Consider the following 22,047-nt stretch of genomic DNA (forward strand, 5'->3'; position numbering starts at 1 on the left):
CCCTGTGCTTGGACCTCTTCCTCCCGGTCTCGTCATCAGGAGGAGGGAATTTTAATTAGACCCCGGATTGTGCACTGTCTTTTTAGCCATTGACATGTTTTAAGTGGCAATCTCTCCCGCTTTGTCCCCACTGCTCTCGACAGTGGACGGTGAGACCCCTTTTACTTCAGTGCCCCTATTTTAATCCGTGCTCGTTCACAGCTGTTGCCTGATATATCTCCCCTTTTACTAGATGACACGCACTCAGCCGATCTCATTCTTGAGTTTATCAGTGTCAGCGAGATGACATCGGTAATTTGAAGCTCTTTTCGGGGAACCCCCGTCCCCCGCCTCTCAGTTTTCTAAAGATTTCCTTCAGTGTTTAGTTTCCCTCCTTCTTTCGCTTCTATTGCTGCTGATTTAAATTTCAGTCACAGATTGGGTATTTATGACCGTAGCAGTTTTGTGCCCTAAAACCATACTTAAGAAAAAGGAAAGAAAAGACTTCCTCTTTGTTTGCTCACACTGCTTAGCAGTGATCTTGCTGTTGACTGACTATAACATGTGTCCTATGCTCTGAATATCTGCTGTCATCGGCTGGTGAGATCATGTGGCATGAGATATGATTGGCCTCAAAAAGGGCATCGCAATCTCAATTTCAACGCTCCAGAAACTAACATGCTGTGTTTGGTGCAATTTGAATTTATACTTTCGTAATACGAAAATATACAGCATAATGTTGCTGCACATCAAAGGTCGTTCCAAGACTTTTCTCACCTTTTTTTTCCCCTCCCCCTAAAGTGCCGGGAAGTTTCTGTGCCAGTGTATAAAACGTTAACCATTCAAAGGATTGATAAGTTTTGCATTTCCAGGTATTAAATAGAACCATCTAACTTTAACATTAGGATTACAGTAACAAACCACTTTCACTTGTTCAGTGTATTTAGCTGACACACAATGTCCTTTGTGCAAATAACATGTCGACAAGACAGCTGTTATCTCAGGAAAATGTTATAACAAATCAAGAAAGACATTTATGCATCTACATCTACACTCTGCAAACCATCATAAAGTGAATGAAAGAGTATATTTCCCATTGTACCATGTGGAAAGAATGATTGTTTGAATGCCTTTGTGCATGTAGTAATTATTAATAATGTTATCCTCACGCTCCCTATGTGAGCAATACATAGGGGATTCTATTGTATGAAACTAGGGCCCTAGAAATGACGGAGAAGCTTCGTCCCCGCCGTAGCCCTCAGGCTACAGCAGTCCACTCACCCCAGCGCTGCCCCACACCGAATCCAGGGTTATTGTGCGGTTTGGCCCCCAGTAGATGACACCCCCCCCCCCCCCCCCCCTCAAAGGAATGTCTCACACCAGACGAATGTAACCCCAATTTTTGCGAGGTAGAGTAATTTTGGTGTATGTGTACATAGAGAAAGTGTTTGCGCAGCAATCAGCGACATAGTGTAACAGGCGGAATAAGGGGAACCAGCCCGCATTGGCCGAGGCAGATGGAAAATCACCTTAAAAACCATCCACAGACTGGCCAGCACACTGGACTTGATTTACTTGACTTAATTCCTTTGGCCCCTATGGGGGCGTAGGGCATCCAGGAGAACTCGCCATCCGCCCGTCTTTGGCCATTTGCCTCAATTCTGCCCAGGTCTTGCCAACTCTTTTTGCTTCCCCTTCCACTGTCCTCTTCCATGTGCCCCTTGGTCTTCCTCTCTTCCTTGTACCGTGGGAATTCCATTCCAATGCTTTTTTCTCGATGGCTCCATCTGGTTTTCTCAAGGTGTGCCCCAACCAGCCCCACTTTCTCTCTCGTATCTGGTCTTCTATAGGTATCTGGTGTGTTATTCGCCAGAGCTCCTCATTACATATTTTTTCTGGCCAACAGATATTCATGATGCGTCGAAGACATCTATTTATGAAGCTTTGTAACTGGGATGTTATCTTTTTATCCATTTTCCAGCTTTCACTGGCGTACAGGACAGCCTTCACATTTGTGGCATACCACAGAAGATCTTAAACATCATAAAACAGGGTGTATATGACCCGGGAAATCCGGGAAAAACGCGGGAATTTTTTCATCCGGGAGAAAACAGGGATAAACCCGGGAATTTTTCGGAATTCCGGGAATTTTTCATTGTTTTAGCTTTCAGTTAATTTTTTTAAATTTTGGCTGCAGAATTGATTCTCTAGCAAAGAATGTTATTGTATCCTGCTACTGGAGAATGATACTGCAGCAATAAAATATAAACGAGAGGGAAAAAGATAAAACTTTAGTGACAAAGGAAATGTGCAATTTACAACAAAAAACCGTGCACGCACAAGCGTTTGCAAATAGCAAAAATATGTCAAAGGCCGTAGGGCGCAGACTGTAATTCTTCGTAACAATAAACTGCTTGCTATGAGCATGACGTCACAACTGTTCACATTAGGTTCGTTTGACCAATTACCAGCGGTCTGTTGCGCATGCGCATTTGACTCCCGTATAAGCAGTACCTTCTCCTTCTACTTGAAGTTTGGCTGTTAGCTGTGTCTGTAGCAATAGCAAGCAGCCAGATGCAAACGAGAAAAATTTTTCTCACGTGCCCTAGCTGCCAGATTCACACTTGCACAGAGTTGTCTGAGTTGTAGTGGGGAGGGGGTTAACCTCCACGTGACGCATGTTTACGTTAAGTGATTTCGCTGCTTCTCTTCGTGTACAGCTCCCAAGTCAAATGAAAACCAAACGGATTTCTGTGGCCGGGGAGCTATCAAGTGAATTAAAATACATTCACATAATTATGGAGAGCAAAAATATATTATTAATTTCAGTTTTCTGATTTTATTTTATTTCCAAGTTAGTAGCAGTCAAGCATTAATCGCCTTGCAGAACAGTGAAGTTATTTTAGCAAGTTTGCTAAAGAAATTTGGCTTTATTAATCTTTCCGCTGAGGCAATCATTTTACTTGAAACGAAGTGTTTCATTCTACAGTATTGGCTAGTTCCACCTTTTCGCTGAATTTCAAGTGCACGTTATCATCTTCTGCCATATATGGCATCATGCCACAATAAAGAACCAAAAATTAGATCGTAGAGTACTGGTACTCCGAGAAAATTTACATCCCAAAAACCACACTGAAAAGCTTAATATCAGATGGGACATACTTCATTGTGAATCTGGCAAAAGGCAATTCGCACTTCAAGCCGAATTATGCATTTTAGTATGGTTTACGAAATTCCGATGCTCTTTTGAGTACCCTCTGATGCCCTGTTTCTTTTATGGTGTAATATAAGCTCTTTTAGTGCTTTATAAACACGAACATACTGGCTTCCTACACCACTGCAGTTGCACACGCACAATAATGCCTGTTTTCTGGTGCTCTCTGGAAACTGGTAAATCGAACCTATTTCTTACAGTCTTCGGATAGTATTGCGAACGGTGGTTAGAAAAGCGTTACTTTCAAAGTAAATTTCTTTTTACGCAAGATGAATTATGTTACGTGTGAGAAAGTGGGATGGATATCTAAACCACAGAGCGTTCGAAACTGAACAGTTTGAGGACCAGCCACTTACAAGAGTTTCGAGCCGAGACATTTATGTCATAATATTAAATTTACTGGCACATGTGTGTGATGTATCTTAAAGTATAACACACGCAAAAAAGATCAATATTACATGTGAAAGCTAAGCTTCTGTTGTAGCGTGTTAATCTTAGAGACTAATATTATATGTGAAATTTTAGCTTTTATTGTAGATATACGGTACTGTGTACATTAATGTAAACCGTTAACTTTTCCTCTTGAGTGTTCGCGCTATTTAACCAGTGATCTTGCTGTTGGCTGACTATAACACGTGTCCTATGCTCTGAATAGCTGCTGTCATCGGCTGACGAGATCTCGTGGCTTGAGATATGACTCGCTTACAAAAGGACATCGCAACCTCGGTTTCAACGCTCCGCAAACTAACGCGCTGTGTTTGGTGCAATTCGAATTTATACTTTCGTAATACGAAAATATGCAACGTATATGTTGCTGCAAATCAAAGTTCTCTTTTTTTGTTATAAGTCTCTCCATATTCTCGGCCCCCCCCCGGGAAGTTCTACGCGATTGTATAAAACGTTAACCATTCAAAGAATTGATAAGTTTTGCAGTTCCGAGGGAAAATCTACGGAAAATCTGTCAGTTAGCACAGAAAAAGTGTATTTTCGCCCGGGAAAAAGCGTATTTTTTAAACGGGATATCCGGGAGAAATCCGGGAATAATCCGGGAATTTTTTTTCCTTGTCCCCGTATACACCCTGTAAAAGATCTATATGATGGCTACAAATGCTGCATACTCTACAAGGGAAATATGACAGAGCCCATAAAAGTAACAACTGGAGTCCGGCAGGGTTGCATTTTGTCTCCAACACTTTTTCTACTCGTTCTAGACTCTGTTATGAGAAGAGTCACAGCAGGCAGGAGACGAGGAATCCAGTGGGGGATCCACGAACGTCTGGAGGATTTGGATTTTGCAGACGACATAGTTTTATTAGCTTCAAGGCTGACTGATATGAAAGCTAAATTAAACTTGCTGAAAGAAGAAGCAGAGACTGCTGGCCTCAAGATAAATATAGGCAAAACAAAGGAAATGAGAGTGAATTCAGGGAACGTGGAGGTGCCATTGTTAATATGTGAGCAGTGGGTGGAGACTGTCAACTCATTCCTGTATCTGGGTAGTATAGTGGCGGAAGATGGTGGAGCTGGAGATGACGTGAAAAACCGCATTAAAAAGGCAAATGCTGCCTTCATACAATTGTATCCAATATGGAAAAGTAGAAATATCACGTACAAAACAAAAAATTGGCTACTTCCCTATAAGAGCTGAAGCTGATGCGCAAAAACAAGATTTATATTAATGCAACACAAAAACCCGTTTGTAAAAATTGCTAGTTTCTGTATGAAGGATATGGTAAAATTTCTGATAAAAAATCCACAGAGCAATGTGAACAACCCAAATGAGTTAGAATTGTTAATGATACCCAAATCAACACTTTCAGCTCACAACTGTTTATGATAGAATGCTCCAACTTCCTGTCTCATTGTACAAACGTCGATGAAATGTTTGACGGCCTTGTCAGTCTTGTTTCTAATATTTTTAGTAAGTGCTGCCCTAAGTATTAAAAAGACTCGAGGGGAAACCAAGCAAAAGTAATCATAGGAGTTTCTTCAATGGTTCACAACTGACCTCAAAAAATTAAGAACACAGGTCATCAATATCCATATCAGACCAAAGCACGGTGAAGTAGACTTTAATACCTTCAAGGAAAGAAGAGGTCCAGATCAGGTATTATAAAATAGAAATGAATGGCAAATAGTAACTTTATTCAGAAACCACAAACTAAATGCAAGGCTTCTTGGAGATTTACCAAATCAGTGTGGGTAATACTAATAGAACCACTTGTAATACTACCTGTATCACATTTGATGAAATGAATAACTTCTTTTTTTTCTGGTGATAAGGGACACTCAACTCAACAAAATGACAACTATAAATAAGGCATTTCTAAACATCTGGGGGGAAGGGGTACAAAGTTACTCATATTGCATAACAGACCTGCAACATGTACATTCAAGTGTACACAAATTGTTGTCATTGGTGGTGCAGTAGCTATATCAAAATTCAGCAACTCAAAATCAGAAGACTTGTATGGTCTGTTAAAATTAGTTGTTAAAAAGATTGCGGATATTGTACTACAACCACTTTTGTGTACTAAAAAATTGGATTTCTGTGATTTATTCTTTGTCAGCACGCTTAAAGAGTTGTCCCACTACATAAAAAATGAGACAAGTTGTTTTGCTAATAGTAGAACATTGCATGTATCAACAAATTTACAAACATTTCACTTGCAATGGAACACAGACAAACACTCTGTATGGCTTCAGGGAAAATTCATCCACATTGAAATTCATTACTTCTGAAGCAAAATCATCTGTTGATGCCCTACCAATTGTCCTGAGCAAGACAGTAGACTGTGAATCATCGGATTCTAATATTATCATGCCTACCTAGTATCAAGCCATGTAAATCTGTTCTATCTGCTAATTATACTACTTTCATTGCATTTGGAAATGACATAGAGTACCTAAAAGAACAAAGCAAAGCCAACCTAAGAATTTCTACTATCTGGTTTAAAGACAATGATTAACCGTCAACCAAAATAAAACTGAAAATGTAATAAACAACGATTGTATGTTGGTTAAACTTCGGAGTGTACACTTGGATTTCAAACTAACTTGGAACCTCCACACAGATTCAATATGCACCAAATTATCCTCGGTGAGCTTTGTTCTAAAAATTCCAAAACATTCATATTGTCATGCCAATGGTGTGTTGAAGCTAAATGTGGTTGGCGTTCCTGCACGCACTTGTGTTTAATGTGTAACTTTGGGAAATTACATTGTTGTATGTCTGTTAGTTATTGTTCAGTGCTGTATTTGAGATGGCACAGTTAGAGGAGGAATGTGCCCGCATTAAATTTTGTGTGAAACTCAAGAAAAACTTTACACACATGCACCAAATGATGCTGGAAGCCTACGATGATGATTGCTTAAGCCACACTCTGTGTTATGAATGGTTCATACGGTTTAACAATGGCCAGGTGGAAGTTAAAGATGACCCTTGTCGACATCTGCTGATGACACTCACGTCGGGAACATCAGTGAAATTGTGCTTGCCAATCAAAGACTGGCTGTCCGAGAGACTGCAGAAGAATGTAACATTTCAGTTCGATTATGTCACAAACTTCTGACACAGCATCTTGGAATGCATAATGTTGCCACCAACTTTGGCCCACAGCTCATGAGTCAAGACCAGAAAGACCTTTGCCTCGCAACCTGTGAAGAGCTTTTGGATCACGCAAATGAGAACGAGATGCTCCTTAATAGAGTCATAACTGGTGATGAGACACGGGTCTACGGCTACGATGTTGACGTGAAGGTTCAATCTTCACAATGGGTCAGGAAAGCTCACAAGGTCGGACCAGATGTCAATGCTATGCTGATAGTTTTCTTTGACTGTGAAGGATTAGTTGATCATGAATTCAAAGCCACATGGACAAATTGTTAATCGATGGTACTATCAGGAGATATTGTGATGCCTGTGAGAAAATGTGTGAAGGAAACGGCCTGAAATGTGGCGAGACAATTCATGCTCTTGCATCACGATTATGCATCCGCACGTTCATCCCTGTTGGTGGGTGACTATTGCACTAAAAACGAACTCACTGTGCTGCCTCATCCTCTGTACTCTCCAGACATGGCCCCTGCGGACATGTTCTTATTTCCACAGTTGAAAACCCCACTGAAAGAATGCAGATTTGCAACGATAGATAAGATGAAAGAAGATCCGCAGACAGCACTTCGCAAATCCAACAAGAGGTGTACCAAGACTGCTTCTGCTAGTGGAAACGGTGTAGGAAGTGGTGTATCAATTGTGGAGGAGAGCATTTCAAAAGAGACCCTGCACCATAAGTAAAAAGTAAGCGGAGAAAAATTTTGTGGACAAAGTTGCCTAACTTATGGAACAAACCTCATATCTGTTACATAAACTGTGAGCATGTGTGAGTGAAAGTTGATGGTCAGCTCCTATTATGCATTTTCTCATAGCCACTTAACACGCTGCATAATGCTTTAGGGGCAGCTCCACTGGAGCAGAGTTACACACACACACACACACACACACACACACACACACACACACACACTAGCTCGGCAAAGGTTTTATATTTATTCCAAAAGCTAACAGAGTTTTCAGTCTCTTTGTGTGTGTGTGTGTGTGTGTGTGTGTGTGTGTGTGTGTGTCTTTGATGATTCAACATGTTTGATATTTGGTAAGTGGTATCCTATATTCCTAAATATTGATACAATATACTCTATTTTCTAAGTATAATTGAATAGAAGCAAAATCTGTAGGATGGCTAGTATCCTCTCTGAGCATTTATTCTTCATTGTGTATTAAGCCTTGAATTCAAACTAACTAGCTTCAGTATACCAGTTACTGTCTTGAATGTCAACAGAAGTGCAGAATAACAAAGCATTTGAGACTTTTTCCAAATTCATCATTTGAAAAATACACAGTCATCTTACATTTGCAGATTAACTGCTGCCAATGAGTTCATTTTTATATAATTTGATAGCTTAATAATGGGGTCATCTTACATTTACAGATGAAGCTTTGGCAATTGAGGTCACATGCAGATTTAATTTGAAGAATTTGTAATGGTTGGAGGAGCAACAGTGACTCCAGCTTGGCCAAGCACTAGTATGAATGCAGGGAGGGGAATAGTGAGCGGGTAGCAAATTTAACCCTGCTACCAACTGTGTAAATGTGTATCAAATGCCTTGGATATGTTATTTAGAACAAGTTTTGAAAAGGTTTGAAATTGCATATAGTTTGATGAAAGTCACTAGGATTATACATTTTAACCCTTTCAGACCTGGTGGTCACAATTGTGTACATAAAGTTTGTTCACTAATATTTCGCTGACAGGAAATGTCAGGTGCATCCAAACCCACTGTGCACATTAGTGTATGTTTCTTTTAGCCATGCTCCAGCAGCTGCTGCTCTCTTGTGAGCAGTCTGCGAACCACTTAGTAAAATATACTCTCTGGTGTTGTTTCTCTGTGGGAAGCCATTACTCGTTGACTTTATTGCTATAATAGTCATGTTGTGGGTTTTGTTTATGAATGTTTTGTGTGGTTTCCTTCTTTTGGAAACATTAGTCATTCTTTCAGTGGAATTTTCAGAAATTTCATTCAGTTCTTATTTGTGTTATGTATCAGGTAAGATTAATGTACACATTTGTGTAAAACAGGTCCTTAACAGTGTAAAATAGGAAAAGTAACCTAAAATGTGTCTCAGCTATATTTGCATGGCTATGGTAGTTATGTGTGGTAATTTGTCCATTAATTTCAGTACCAGCAGCAAAGAGGAGAATAACTGACCTGTACATATGATTTTATTTTATATTTCTGGCTTTTGACTTACAAATATGGATAAGGAATATCTTTCTGTGGAGAAGATTGGGACTTGATTATGGACATAATTGAAAATGGTGGCATTTCTGACATTAGTTTGAGTGCAGATGAGAATGACAGTGTACCACTTATTGAAAGGCAAGCTCCACAAATAGTGAAACGTGTTGGAGGAAATAAAGTGGGTGTGAGTGATGTGTGTAGAGACACCATATCTGAAGATGATGATGGAGAGGTGGTGGATGCTGAAATGAACTTTTTATGCAATGAAAACAACTCAGAATTGAATAACCTGTGTGACAACATAATGGTGACACCTAAAGAATCCATAAAATGGAAGCGCAAGCCTCTAAGTACCATTGCAGAAACATACAAAGCTCCAAATTTTGAAGAATCTCTCATGTTCTCCAATGCAATACTTCAAAAGATGTATACCAGATGATTTGTTCACTAACATGGAAGCACATACTCATATTTATGCATTACAACGAGGCAAATCCTCATTCAAGCAGACAACTCCTCAAGCACTAGAGATGCTATTTGGTTTGCATATATTGACTGGCACCTTGAAATTTCCCAGATAATGAATGTATTGGAATACAAGCCTGAAGGTAAATGTGTTCTGGGAAAACATGTTACGAGAGAGATTTTTAGAATTACTAACAAATTTACACTTGGTGAACGATCTGGAAAAGCCACCTGAAAATAAAGGTAAATTTTACGTCAGGCCAATTTACTCAGCCATTCGAAAACGCTGCAATGAACTTTCTATAGAAGAGAATGTTTGTGTCAGTGAAAGAATTATTCCTTTCATTGGGAAGTTTTCTGCAAAGTAGTATGTCAAGGGGAATCAAAGTCTTCAGTGAAAAGAGTGGAATAGTGCATGATTTCCTTTTGTTCAAGGCACTACAACTGAACTAAATAGCGCATACTGTAAAAAAATTTGATTAGGTCCTGCTGCTGGTTTAGAATTTTCTGTTCCACTCTCAAAAGCTAAAGGTCATAAATTATACTTTGACAACTTCTTTTCACCTTATCATCTGTTTCAAGTTCTGAAATCTCAAGGCATCAATGCAGCAGGTACTGTCCGTCAAAACAGATTTGGAAAGAACTTGCCTTTTTCAGATGATAAAACAATAATGAAACAAACCAGAGGTTACTGTGGAGAAATCACTAGTGCTGATGACATTACCATGTGTAAATGGTTAGACTATAGGCCAGTTGTATTGTGTTCAAACTTTGTTGGTAAAGGCTCAGTGGATGAAGTTGAGTGTTGGGACAAAAAACACTATAAATACGTGAAAGTAGAAAGACCTGAAATAGTGAGAAGATATAATCATGCAATGGATGGTGTGGAACAATTTGATCAATTGATAAGCTACTACAGGGTTTTCATCACATCTCGAAAATGGCCTTTCCGTATGATTTTTCATGCTGTTGACTTTGCCATGGTGCTAAGTTGGTTGGCATACAGATGAGATGCGGACAACCTGTCTATCCCAAAGCAGAAGCAAATGGACCTTCTTTCTTTTCATATCAGGGTAGCAGATGGATTGATAATGTGCTAGAAGAAAGTGGCTGAAAAGAAGAGGGGGCATCTGTCTGATGAAGGACTGGCTTCAGACATGAGAGTCATACCAAGAAAAAGAGGAGAATTATGACCAATTACAGAGATACAGTTTGATTCCATTGACCATTTGCCTTTGCATGATGTAGGAGATCCAAGTCACTGCAAATTTCCAAAATGTACAGGGCGTTCTAGAATTCAGTGCAGATAATGTAAAGTACATTTATGCCTCCAAAAGGACAAAAATTTTTTTTGCAGTTTCATACGAAACCTTAAAATCAGTGTTTTGACCATTGTTGTTTAAATAAGAACTGTAATTTGGCATTATTTTTATTGATTCTTCTGTTTTAAAGTGAAATAAAGAGTGGCATACCTGATCCATAGTGTTAACCTCCGTAATGTATGACATGAAGCTCGAGACCTGATGAACACAGTTGTGTACATTAAATATCTAGAAAACTAGAGATCGTATGAAATTTTTTCTTAGAAAAGTGTTGTCAGGAAACTCACCCGAATGTAAAAATGATGTCTGATATTGTTTTGATAAGTAAATAAAAAATCGGGTCTGAAAGGGTTAAGGAGTAGATTGACAGTATTTTAAATTTTAAACTTAATCAGTGTTACATTAAGTCATATCAAATGAAATTTTTGTTGCCCCTGGAAGCCATTATATAGGCTGGATGATCACAGCCGTTTAGTAATGCAGATAATCAATCCAACGAAACAGCACAACATATTGCTAGGACATACGATAACCCAATTAGACAACTTTCCATTTTGATATGCAGAGTTTATATTATTTGCTAAGAAAAGGGATGAATGACAAATGACCAGATGCTAGATTGGCTAAAGCTCGTTTGGAAGAGAATACCTTGTGCTTTTCTTAACAGAAGAAGAAAGTTAGTGTGGGATTCTTTCATGAGACACCTAACCCATGAAACAAAGAACAAAACAGACCTGATAATAATTCTTGGTAGCATGACCTCAGAACTTCAGGTAACAGATGCTTTTATGAGTAGACCTTTTAAGGCTCAGCTGTGACAGCTTTAGAGTGAGTGGCTTCTAGGCAACAATGTCCTTACTCCTGGGAAGAATTTAAACCCTCAGTATCATTGCTTGGCCAGTACATCTTTACTGCCAATAGCGGAATCTCAAGTGAATCTATTACGAAATGATTCGGAAAGTGTTGCATTGCCAGTTCTGTGGATGGCTCAGATGATGATATCTATGAGAGAAGTGTCAGGAAGGAAGAATGCCAGTATGCTTTCAAATTAAAATTATTATTAAAAATAGTGATACCATACAACTGACTAAAGTAGGAAAAAATTAATAATAGTAATAAATGAATATAAATAGTTTCGTTTTATTTGTCTTTTTATTATCAAGCTACAGACAGTCATTAGATAGTATAAGGTTAGAATAGGTACGATGTTAACCTTTTTAGGAAGACACTTTATATCAGTTTGTATTTTTGGTTAGTCAGAAAAAAAATTATATTTTTCCCACGTGGAATGTTTCCCTCTATTATATCCATATATATATTTGTGTATGTGTGGATGGATGTGTGTGTGTATGTGTGTGTGTGTGTGTGTGTGTGTGCGGGTGTGACCCATCCTTACTTTCACCCTAAGGTAGGTCTTTCCGCTCCCGGGATTGGAATGACTCCTTACCCTCTCGCTTAAAACCCACATCCTTTCGTCTTTCCCTCACTTTCCCTCTTTCCTGACGAAGCAACCGTTGGTTGCGAAAGCTAGAATTTTGTGTGTGTGTTTGTGTGTCTATCGACCTGCCAGTGCTTTCTTTTGGTAAGTCACATCATCTTTGTTTTTAGATATATTTTTCCCACGTGGAATGTTTCCCTCATATATATATATATATATATATATATATATATATATATATATATATATATAGACACACACACACACACACCTAAAAACAAAGATGATGTGACTTACCAAATGAAAGTGCTGGCAGGTCGACAGACACACAAACATACACACAAAATTCAAGCTTTCGCAACAAACTGTTGCCTCATCAGGAAAGAGGGAAGGAGAGGGAAAGACGAAAGGATATATATATATATATATATATATATATATATATATATATATATATATATATATATATATATATATATATATATGGCGGAGCTTCAAGGAATCCTCAGAACCTTAGGCCCCCTACAAAACCTTTCACCTGACTCCATCAACCTCCTGACCCCACCAACACCCCGCACCCCTACCTTCTTCCCAAAATTCACAAACCCAATCATCCCGGCCGTCCCATTGTAGCTGGTTACCAAGCCCCCACAGAACGCATCTCTGCCTACGTAGATCAACACCTTCAACCCATTACATGCAGTCTCCCATCCTTCATCAAAGACACCAACCACTTTCTCGAACGCCTGGAATCCCTACCCAGTCTGTTACCCCCAGAAACCATCCTTGTAACCATTGATGCCACTTCCTTATACACAAATATTCCGCATGTCCAGGGCCTCGCTGCGATGGAGCACTTCCTTTCACGCCGATCACCTGCCGTCCTACCTAAAACCTCTTTCCTCATTACCTTAGCTTCGTCCTGACCCACAACTTCTTCACTTTTGAAGGCCAGACATACCAACAATTAAAGGGAACAGCCATGGGTACCAGGATGGCCCCCTCATACGCCAACCTATTCATGGGTCGCTTAGAGGAAGCCTTCTTGGTTACCCAGGCTTGCCAACCCAAAGTTTGGTACATATTTATTGATGACATTTTCATGATCTGGACTCACAGTGAAGAAGAACTCCAGAATTTCCTCTCCAACCTCAACTCCTTTGGTTCCATCAGATTCACCTGGTCCTACTCTAAATCCCATGCCACTTTCCTTGACGTTGACCTCCACCTGTCCAATGGCCAGCTTCACACGTTCGTCCACATCAAACCCACCAACAAGCAACAGTACCTCCATTATGACAGCTGCCACCCATTCCACATCAAACGGTCCCTTCCCTACAGCCTAGGTCTTCGTGGCAAACGAATCTGCTCCAGTCCGGAATCCTTGAACCATTACACCAACAACCTGAAAACAGCTTTTGCATCCCGTAACTACCCTCCCGACCTGGTACAGAAGCAAATAACCAGAGCCACTTCCTCATCTCCTCAAACCTTCCACAGAAGAATCCCAAAAGTGCCCCACTTGTGACAGGATACTTTCCGGGACTGGATCAGATTCTGAATGTGGCTCTCCAGCAGGGATACGACTTCCTCAAATCCTGCCCTGAAATGAGATCCATCCTTCATGAAATCCTCCCCACTCCACCAAGAGTGTCTTTCCGCCGTCCACCTAACCTTCGTAACCTCTTAGTTCATCCCTCTGAAATCCCCAAACCACTTTCCCTACCCTCTGGCTCCTACCCCTGTAACTGCCCCCGGTGTAAAACCTGTCCCATGCACCCTCCCACCACCACCTATTCCAGTCCTGTAACCCGGAAGGTGTACACGATCAAAGGCAGAGCCACGTGTGAAAGCACCCACGTGATTTACCAACTGACCTGCCTACACTGTGAAGCGTTCTATGTGGGAATGACCACCAACAAACTGTCCATTCGCATGAATGGACACAGGCAGACAGTGTTTGTTGGTAATGAGGATCACCCTGTGGCTAAACATGCCTTGGTGCACGGCCAGCACATCTTGGCACAGTGTTACACCGTCCGGGTTATCTGGATACTTCCCACTAACACCAACCTGTCAGAACTCCGGAGATGGGAACTTGCCCTTCAGCATATCCTCTCTTCTCGCTATCCGCCAGGCCTCAATCTCCGCTAATTTCTAATTTCAATCTGCCGCCGCTCATACCTCACCTGTCTTTCAACATCCTCTTTGCCTCCGTACTTCCGTCCCGACTGACATCTCTGCCCATACTCTTTGCCTTTACAAATGTCTGCTTGTGTCTGTGTATGTGTGGATGGATATGTGTGTGTGTGCGCGAGTGTATACCTGTCCTTTTTTCCCCCTAAGGTAAGTCTTTCCGCTCCCGGGATTGGAATGACTCCTTACCCTCTCCCTTAAAACCCATATCCTTTTGTCTTTCCTTCTCCTTCCCTCTTTCCTGACGAGGCAACCGTTGGTTGCGAAAGCTAGAATTTTGTGTGTATGTTTGTGTTTGTTTGTGTGTCTATCGACCTGCCAGTGCTTTTGTTCGGTAAGTCTCATCATCTTTCTTTTTAAATATATTTTTCCCACGTGGAATGTTTCCCTCTATTATATATATATATATATATCTCTTAAAAAAGAAGGGGATTGTCTTATAATGGGATGAATACAAAATGAAAAGGGTAAAGTACCAGTAACACCATAGAGGGAGTGCTGAGTTGGAGATGGGCTGAATGAAAAAGCCTGCTAAACATTTGACCTTTTGGAGAAAAAAAGTCCTCCTTTGAAAACAGAAAATACATTCATATAAGCACAACTCAGACACACAAGGCTTTCTTGTTAGTCCATCATGCACTTTCCATTGTTTAGTGGGATAAATATGATAGCTTTTATTTTTGTGAAGTAGTTTATTGTATTGCCATTTTAATAGTGGTAACTTTGTTCTACCTCCAGCACAGCAGTCACTTAATTGGATCTCTTTTTGTTGCAGTCTTCCTGTATTTCTTTTAGTAAGTCTGGTTGCTTGTGTTGGTACATTCCTTTATGCTCATTATATAATTCTGTAGAATTATGGGCTTTGCTTGTTGTGTGCTGGCATGAGAGGGAATTGGTCTTGATCAACTGGTTTCCGGCTGCTGCTGGCTGTGGCACAGTTGGGCATCTGAGTTGCCTCTGGAATTTCCTGGAAACCCTGATGACACTGCACCTGCTAATGCACGCAGAGTGGCTGGTTTGTCTTCACCCAAGGGCAAATGACAATTCACCCAAGGGCAAATGACAGACAGTGGTGGATTCGAAAATCTCTGAGTGGAAGGTAAATGTAGATGGTGGGTGCATGGCTATCACCTTACGAATTAGTAACTCACATTGAGTGCTGCCCACTGTTGAGAGTGAATCAGAGCTAGTAGGGGGTACTTTGCTAAGCCGGATTTCCTGCCGCAGATCGTAGCTCATATCGATATGGTTCAAACACTGTTCTCAGTTTTTCTACTCAACAGGCCAAATCGATGAACATAGGTAGCCTAATATGGACTGTTGAAGCACAGCTGACAAAGTAATTTCCAGCTATCCAGAAGTGATTGCAGTCCTTTTGGTTTGTGTCCAGTGGAGGGCTTGAAATAGAGATCAGATGATTCTGCAACAATATCAGTGCGATATTTCTTGACCTCCGGTGTCGAGTGGAGAGATGTAGACCCCTTCAATAATTCAGGCAGGCACTATATACAGGAAGAAACTACTGGGATAGCCAAATACACAAGAGAAAGTGGAGGAAACCCTCCACCAACTCAATGATGTATTGCATACTGCAATCAGGTAAGAGCAAATCAGTTAGTTTCATGTATCACAAAGAATATTCATCCATGCAGTTCAGTAAGAGAAAATTTTATTAATGTGGTACTAGATAACATCAGCAGGGTCAATGATGAGGCTCTAGAATTAGCATCACTTTCAGCAATAATGTCCACATAGTAATGGGAACAGAAAGCTGGTTGAAACAAGAAGTGAATAGCATCAGAAGCTTTAATTTTGGCTGAATATCAGTTTTGGTGACAACTGTTGCAGTAAGAACTCATTATTGAGTGTGGTTATTATCAGTTCTGTATGTGAAACAATCTAATTGAAGGCGCACATTAAATTTGAGTCAAACATGGTAGTTGTAAAACCTCCTGCAGTAGTGCATTAACAGAACACATCAGCAAACTTATCTTTGGTATTCTCCAAGTTTTATCTGACACATTATTGTAATAGGAAAGACTTCACCTTGCCACCTGCAAAATGGAGTCGCACACATTCTAATGATACTGGGGTTACGGTATATTGACATCAACATCTTATCTCGAAATTACTTAGAGCATATAAAGAATTTTTAATTTCAGCCTGTGATGACCATCTTCAAATCTGAGTGCAAACAGTTTTTCGAACACGTAAAATTATTTGTGCTAGAATCCCAAAAATGTCATAAAAGACTGAAATTGTCTCAGAGTTCTGAAGCGAGCACTTTCCTTGTTGAGGTTGCACATGCTGCTGTTGACCATGAGAGGCTCTATGTCCAGTTTGGCCACCGTTTGTGTAAAACTTCTGCCATGCTGCTGACGCAGCCTGGGAGACACCATCCTGGCAGCAGTATGCACGTCATTAACTTGCCAGGAATTGAAAACCGAAAATAACATCATTTAGAAGTTAGTGGGTACAACATGAGGAGCAGATGCAATTACACTATGCACTGCAGCACAAGCACTGGTCTACTCTGTGGGTGAGTAGTGCGCCCCTGTGTGGAGTTGGAGTACCTAGGTAAAGAAAATTTATGTCCAGTTCAGTAAAACTATGAGAATAATAACAGGAACATTAATGTTGACTTTGCTAGCATGGCTTTATGTCCTGTCAAATATTGCTCCACCAGAAATCTGAAGATGGAAGGCATTAGTCCAGGAATGGCAAAAAATAAATCACCCAGGCATACAAAGACTGCTACCTACACACCAAGTACTAGATGAATACTGTAGAAATCACCTGAAATCAAGAGCACTGATATGGAAAGACTGAATACTTGCCTATGACAACTGTAAATTCTGGAAAGCTGAGTGGAATAACGCTGATGTTAACTGCAACAATATAGAAGACCGCCAAGCAACAATTCCAGGAATGCAACTTCCCCACAAAATATGGTGTCAGTTAAATTGTGTAAGAACCGGATGTGCATAATCTAAATCCATGATGTATAAGTAAGGTACCAGTGGTAACCCATCTGCGCCGATAGCTGAGAGGTCAATGCGACAGCCTGCCATACAAAGGGGCCCAGGTTTGATTCCGGGCTGGGTCAGAGATTTTCTCCGCTCAGGGACTGGGTGTTGTGTTGTCATCATCGTCATCATCATCATCATCATCATTGATGCGAAAGTTGCCGAAGTAGTGTCAACTCAAAAGACTTGCACCAGGCGACCAGTCTACCAAATGGGAGGCCCTAGTCACACGACATTTATTTACTGATAACCCAACGTGGGACTGTGAAAATGGTGATCAAACTTTGCTACATTAGTACAACGTTGCCCGTAACATAGGTTCTCTGGAAAATCGAGGCCAGCCCGGCTGCTATTGAGTGGCTGCCTCATTTGGATTGAACTTTGTAGTGGGTTATTGTTACCCTTCCACCACAACTATTCTCTCATGTGAATGTTAAATGTACTGGCGTTTGTTGTTTTTATATTGGTATTTTTTCTGTATCTGTTTCATAATCAAACATATTGTACATATATGAAATATATGTTATCTATTTTAAGCATCTCAATGTTCGTACTTGCACTTGCAAAGCCATTTGATACATAAAATAAATAAATCAAAATTAATTGCCTGATGTAAAATACTTGTAGTCCAGAACTGAAACATCCCTATATCACTGTGGACTTGTAAAATTAGAGAACTGACTCATGAGGGCAACATCCTAGATATCCTAGTAACTAACACATGTTCTTTGCAATTCAGTTACTACAGATGAGCGAATCAATGACCATAATGCTGTTGCATCATCAATGACTATCTGTGCTAAAAGAAGTATTAAGGGAGTTAGAAAAATGTTTTTGCTTAGCAAGTACGATAAGAAACTCTGAGCAGCCAAAGTCAAACATACTGACCAAAGAACAATAGAGGGCATACATAGGTAAAATTGAAAGGTATTACACACTGTTGTTTAGATATGTACATCCAAGTTATGCTGTTATCGATAGGAGAGATTTGACATGTTTCAATTATTGAAAGCAAAGAGAACTTATTGACAAACAAAAGCTAAGCATAAGGAGGGCAATGAGTGTGAAGTGTTTAACAAGTTCAAAAGTATAATTTTGCAACTAATCTGTCAATAATTCCTAAGAACTTGTGGTTATACATAAAGTCAGTATGTGGATAAAAATCACCTATGTAGCCACTAATTGAACATTCTGGACCAAAACGGGAAATAACAGGTAAGGTTGAAATGCTGAATTGCTTCCCAAAATTGTTTCACTATGGAATGTACACTAAAGTGACAAAAGTCATGGGTTACCTTCTGATATCGTGTCAGACCTCCTTTTTCCCAGCATAGTGTAGCTACTAGACATAGCATGAACTTGGCTAGTTGTGGGAAGTCCCCTGCAGAAATGCTGAACCATCCTGCTGCTATAGCTGTCCATAATTGCGAAAGTTTTGCCAGTGCAGGATTTTGTACACATAACTGATATCTTGATTATGTCCCATAAATGTTTGATGGGATTCATGACAGGCATTCTGGGTGGCCGTATCATTTGCTTAAATTGTCCAGAATGTTCTTCAAACCAGTCATGAACAATTGTGGACCAGTGACATAGTGCTTTGTCATCCATAAAAATTCCATCGTTATCTGGGAATATTAAGTCCATGAATGGGCACCAGTCATATCCAAGTAGCTGAACATAACAATTTCCAGTCAATGATTGGTTCAGTTGGACCAGAGGCCTCCTCCATTCCATCTAAACACAGTCCACATCATTATGGGGCCGTTACCAGATTGCACAGTGCCTTGTTCCCAACCTGGGTCCATAGCTTCATGGGGTCTCCACCACACTCTAATCTACAGTCAGCTCTTACCAACTGAAAGTGGGAATCATCTGACCAGACCATGGTTTTCCAGTTGTCTGGGCTTCAACCAATATGGTCACAAGCTCAAGAGAGGCACTGCAGGCCCATTAACGCCACATTTCGTTGTACTGTGTTAACTGATATGTTCGTTATACATCCTGCATTGATTCCTGCAGTGTTGCTTGTCTTTTAGCACTGACAACTATGCAAATGCCACTGCTCTCAGTTGTGAAGTGGAGGCCGTCAGCCAGTGTGTTGTCCATGGTGAGAGATAATGCCTGAAATTAGGTATTCTTGGCACACTCTTTGACACTGTAGATCTCTGAATACTAAATACTGTAACAATTCCTGAAGTGGAATGTCCCATCAGCCAGCTTCAACTACCGTTCTGCTTTCAAAGTCTGCTAATTCGCATCATGTGATCATAATCACATCAGGAACCTATTTATGCGAATCACCTGAGTACAAATGACAGCTCTGCCAATGCATTGCCATTCATACCTTGTGTACGCGATACTACCGCTATCTGTATATATGCGTATCGCTATCTCGTGGTTTTTGCTACCTCTGCATATAGTCCTTCGTTCCAATCATTATTCATTAACCAAACTGACAGATATTGAGATAAGTAATAATGGAATGGAAAATCAGTGCTTGGTGCACTGACTTGCAGTTGTCTTCACCATGGTTAAGTAAAACTTGTGCATATCTAACTGAAAAGCCCCATTAGTGCTTCATCCCCATGTCAATGTTATACCTATGGGCACAATAACGACTACAAAATAATTGGAACTATTCAGAGTCTCTTTCATTACATGAAATTCCTTATTTGGAAAAGCAAACTCGGATTACGACTCATCCTAGGGAAATGTAAAGTATCCATGAAAGAGGCAGCTTGCAAAACCCCCATCAAGCAGTTCATTTAGTACTACTTCTCAGTTGGGGACACTTTCCAGGTAGGTCTGACAGAGAAGGTCCAAAGAAGAGCCACACATTTTGTTGGTATTTTATTATGCAAGTACTAGTGCCTCAGATAATTATCCAGTTCCAGTAACAGACACTACTAGAGAGGTGTTGGACATTATGGAGAGGTTTGCTGCTACCAGTATAATTCTAAGAGCTTGCATTTTGTGTTTATCAGGCAACATATTACTTCCTCCAAAGTACGTCTCACAAAATGACTGTCAGAAAATTGGAGAATTTCAATCTCAGTCAGAGGCGTGCTGAGCTACATTCTTGTCACACATTATTGTTGATTGGTTGATTGTTACAAGAAAGGAAAGGAGAGAGAGAGAGAGAGAGATCAGAAGTATGTTCCATCACACACTGAAGAGCTGAGGAAAAATGGGTTTATATCATTTAATAATTTTAACCATCATCTGTTACTAAATGTTTTCCCGTGCAGTGGCCACACAATATCAACTAAGACTATTTGTAGCATTTTATATGTAAAATGAGTTGGTAGGAAGTAATGTGTTCTGCTACTAACAGGACAAGTATTTAGGTTATTCCTTATCGAAGACTGGTTGCTGGTGAGGAAAGTATAAGAGCATTAAATCCATTCACCCTGGGCATTCTACAACTGTTTCTAACTTTAACTTATCTAGTCATTTTTAGCACTTTAGAAGTAAAAAATGTAAGGTTATTTTCTGTTGTTTGCTCAGTTTGTATAGTAAAATTGGAATGAGTTTTGAACCTTGTGATTTTACAGGGAGATGTTGTTCCAACTGTTAGTGGTGGTGCTCAGGTTATCTTCAATGACGTTGAAACTCTTCGCCAGGAGTCACCATCATCATCTCCAGTCAGAAAAAGGAATCTTGAAGCAGAAACACACCCTCAAGATCTGGCAACCATTTGTGCAATGTCAGTTGAAGGACATGCAAAGAAACCAAGACTCTGAAAGTATGGACACAAGTTGGGAATGTAAATTTTTAACCTTATATTGACAAATTTCAAATGCTAATAACACCTGGATGTGCCTTAGTAAGGCGTTTGGAGATTCTTGATCTCTCTTTCTAATACCTTTTTTACCTGAGCTGAAATCATGCTGATTTGAATATACATTCCAGTATTGTACCATATAGTATTATATAAATATATTTTTAATTATCAGATGTGAAACATGATACTTTTGTAAATTTTATATATGATATGTGATACATGACAATTTTGTACCTTACTAACTTTTGTAAATTTGACACGTGACATCTGCTACATGACAATTTTGTACCTTACTAATTTTTGTAATGGTTGTTATTTTTCTGTGGGTGCTTATATGATTTTTTATATTATTGACTTAATTATTTTTTTTTGTAATTAAATGATGATGTTCCAACTGACATTCAGAAGTTGTAATACATACATTTTATTCAATACCTATATCTATAGTGATATGTACATGCCAATATTTTTTTATCTGTGTCCACTTTCTGTAAAGTGGTTTGGCTGCAATGTCAGAAGAGGGCCAATCCTTACAAATTGTCTGCAGCTTGACTGTTAAAAGTTACAGAATACCGGAAAAAATATACATGATTATTGTGAAAAGAATTAACGATAAATCTTGAAAGTTAGAGAGAGAGTGAGAAGTGTTTATTCTCCATAGGACAAAGGAAAAAGTATGCAAAGCTGACAGAAGAGTTAATTGTTAGATAAGCCACACAAAAGAAGTAGACTGCAAGTAATGGGATTGATATGTCAAAGCAGTTGGTGGAGATGATAAAGCATTGCACAAAAGTGATCCAGTTTGTCATAAGCTGCTCATC

General features: G+C 39.8%; 1 protein-coding gene across 1 annotated transcript in view; it reads left to right on the forward strand.

Annotated features, from left to right (window-relative positions):
* Nucleotides 1-21,624, forward strand: part of LOC126169121 (kinesin-like protein KIF23) — a 162,778-nt gene extending 141,154 nt beyond the window's left edge. The window contains exon 15 of the mRNA XM_049920616.1: nt 20,997-21,624. Coding sequence (XP_049776573.1) covers nt 20,997-21,185 — 189 coding nt within the window. The 3' untranslated portion in view covers nt 21,186-21,624. The remainder of the gene's footprint in view (nt 1-20,996) is intronic.
* Nucleotides 21,625-22,047: the final 423 nt, after the last annotated feature.

The sequence above is a fragment of the Schistocerca cancellata genome, chromosome 1 (assembly GCF_023864275.1).
Source record: "Schistocerca cancellata isolate TAMUIC-IGC-003103 chromosome 1, iqSchCanc2.1, whole genome shotgun sequence".
NCBI classification, from domain to species: domain Eukaryota; kingdom Metazoa; phylum Arthropoda; class Insecta; order Orthoptera; family Acrididae; genus Schistocerca; species Schistocerca cancellata.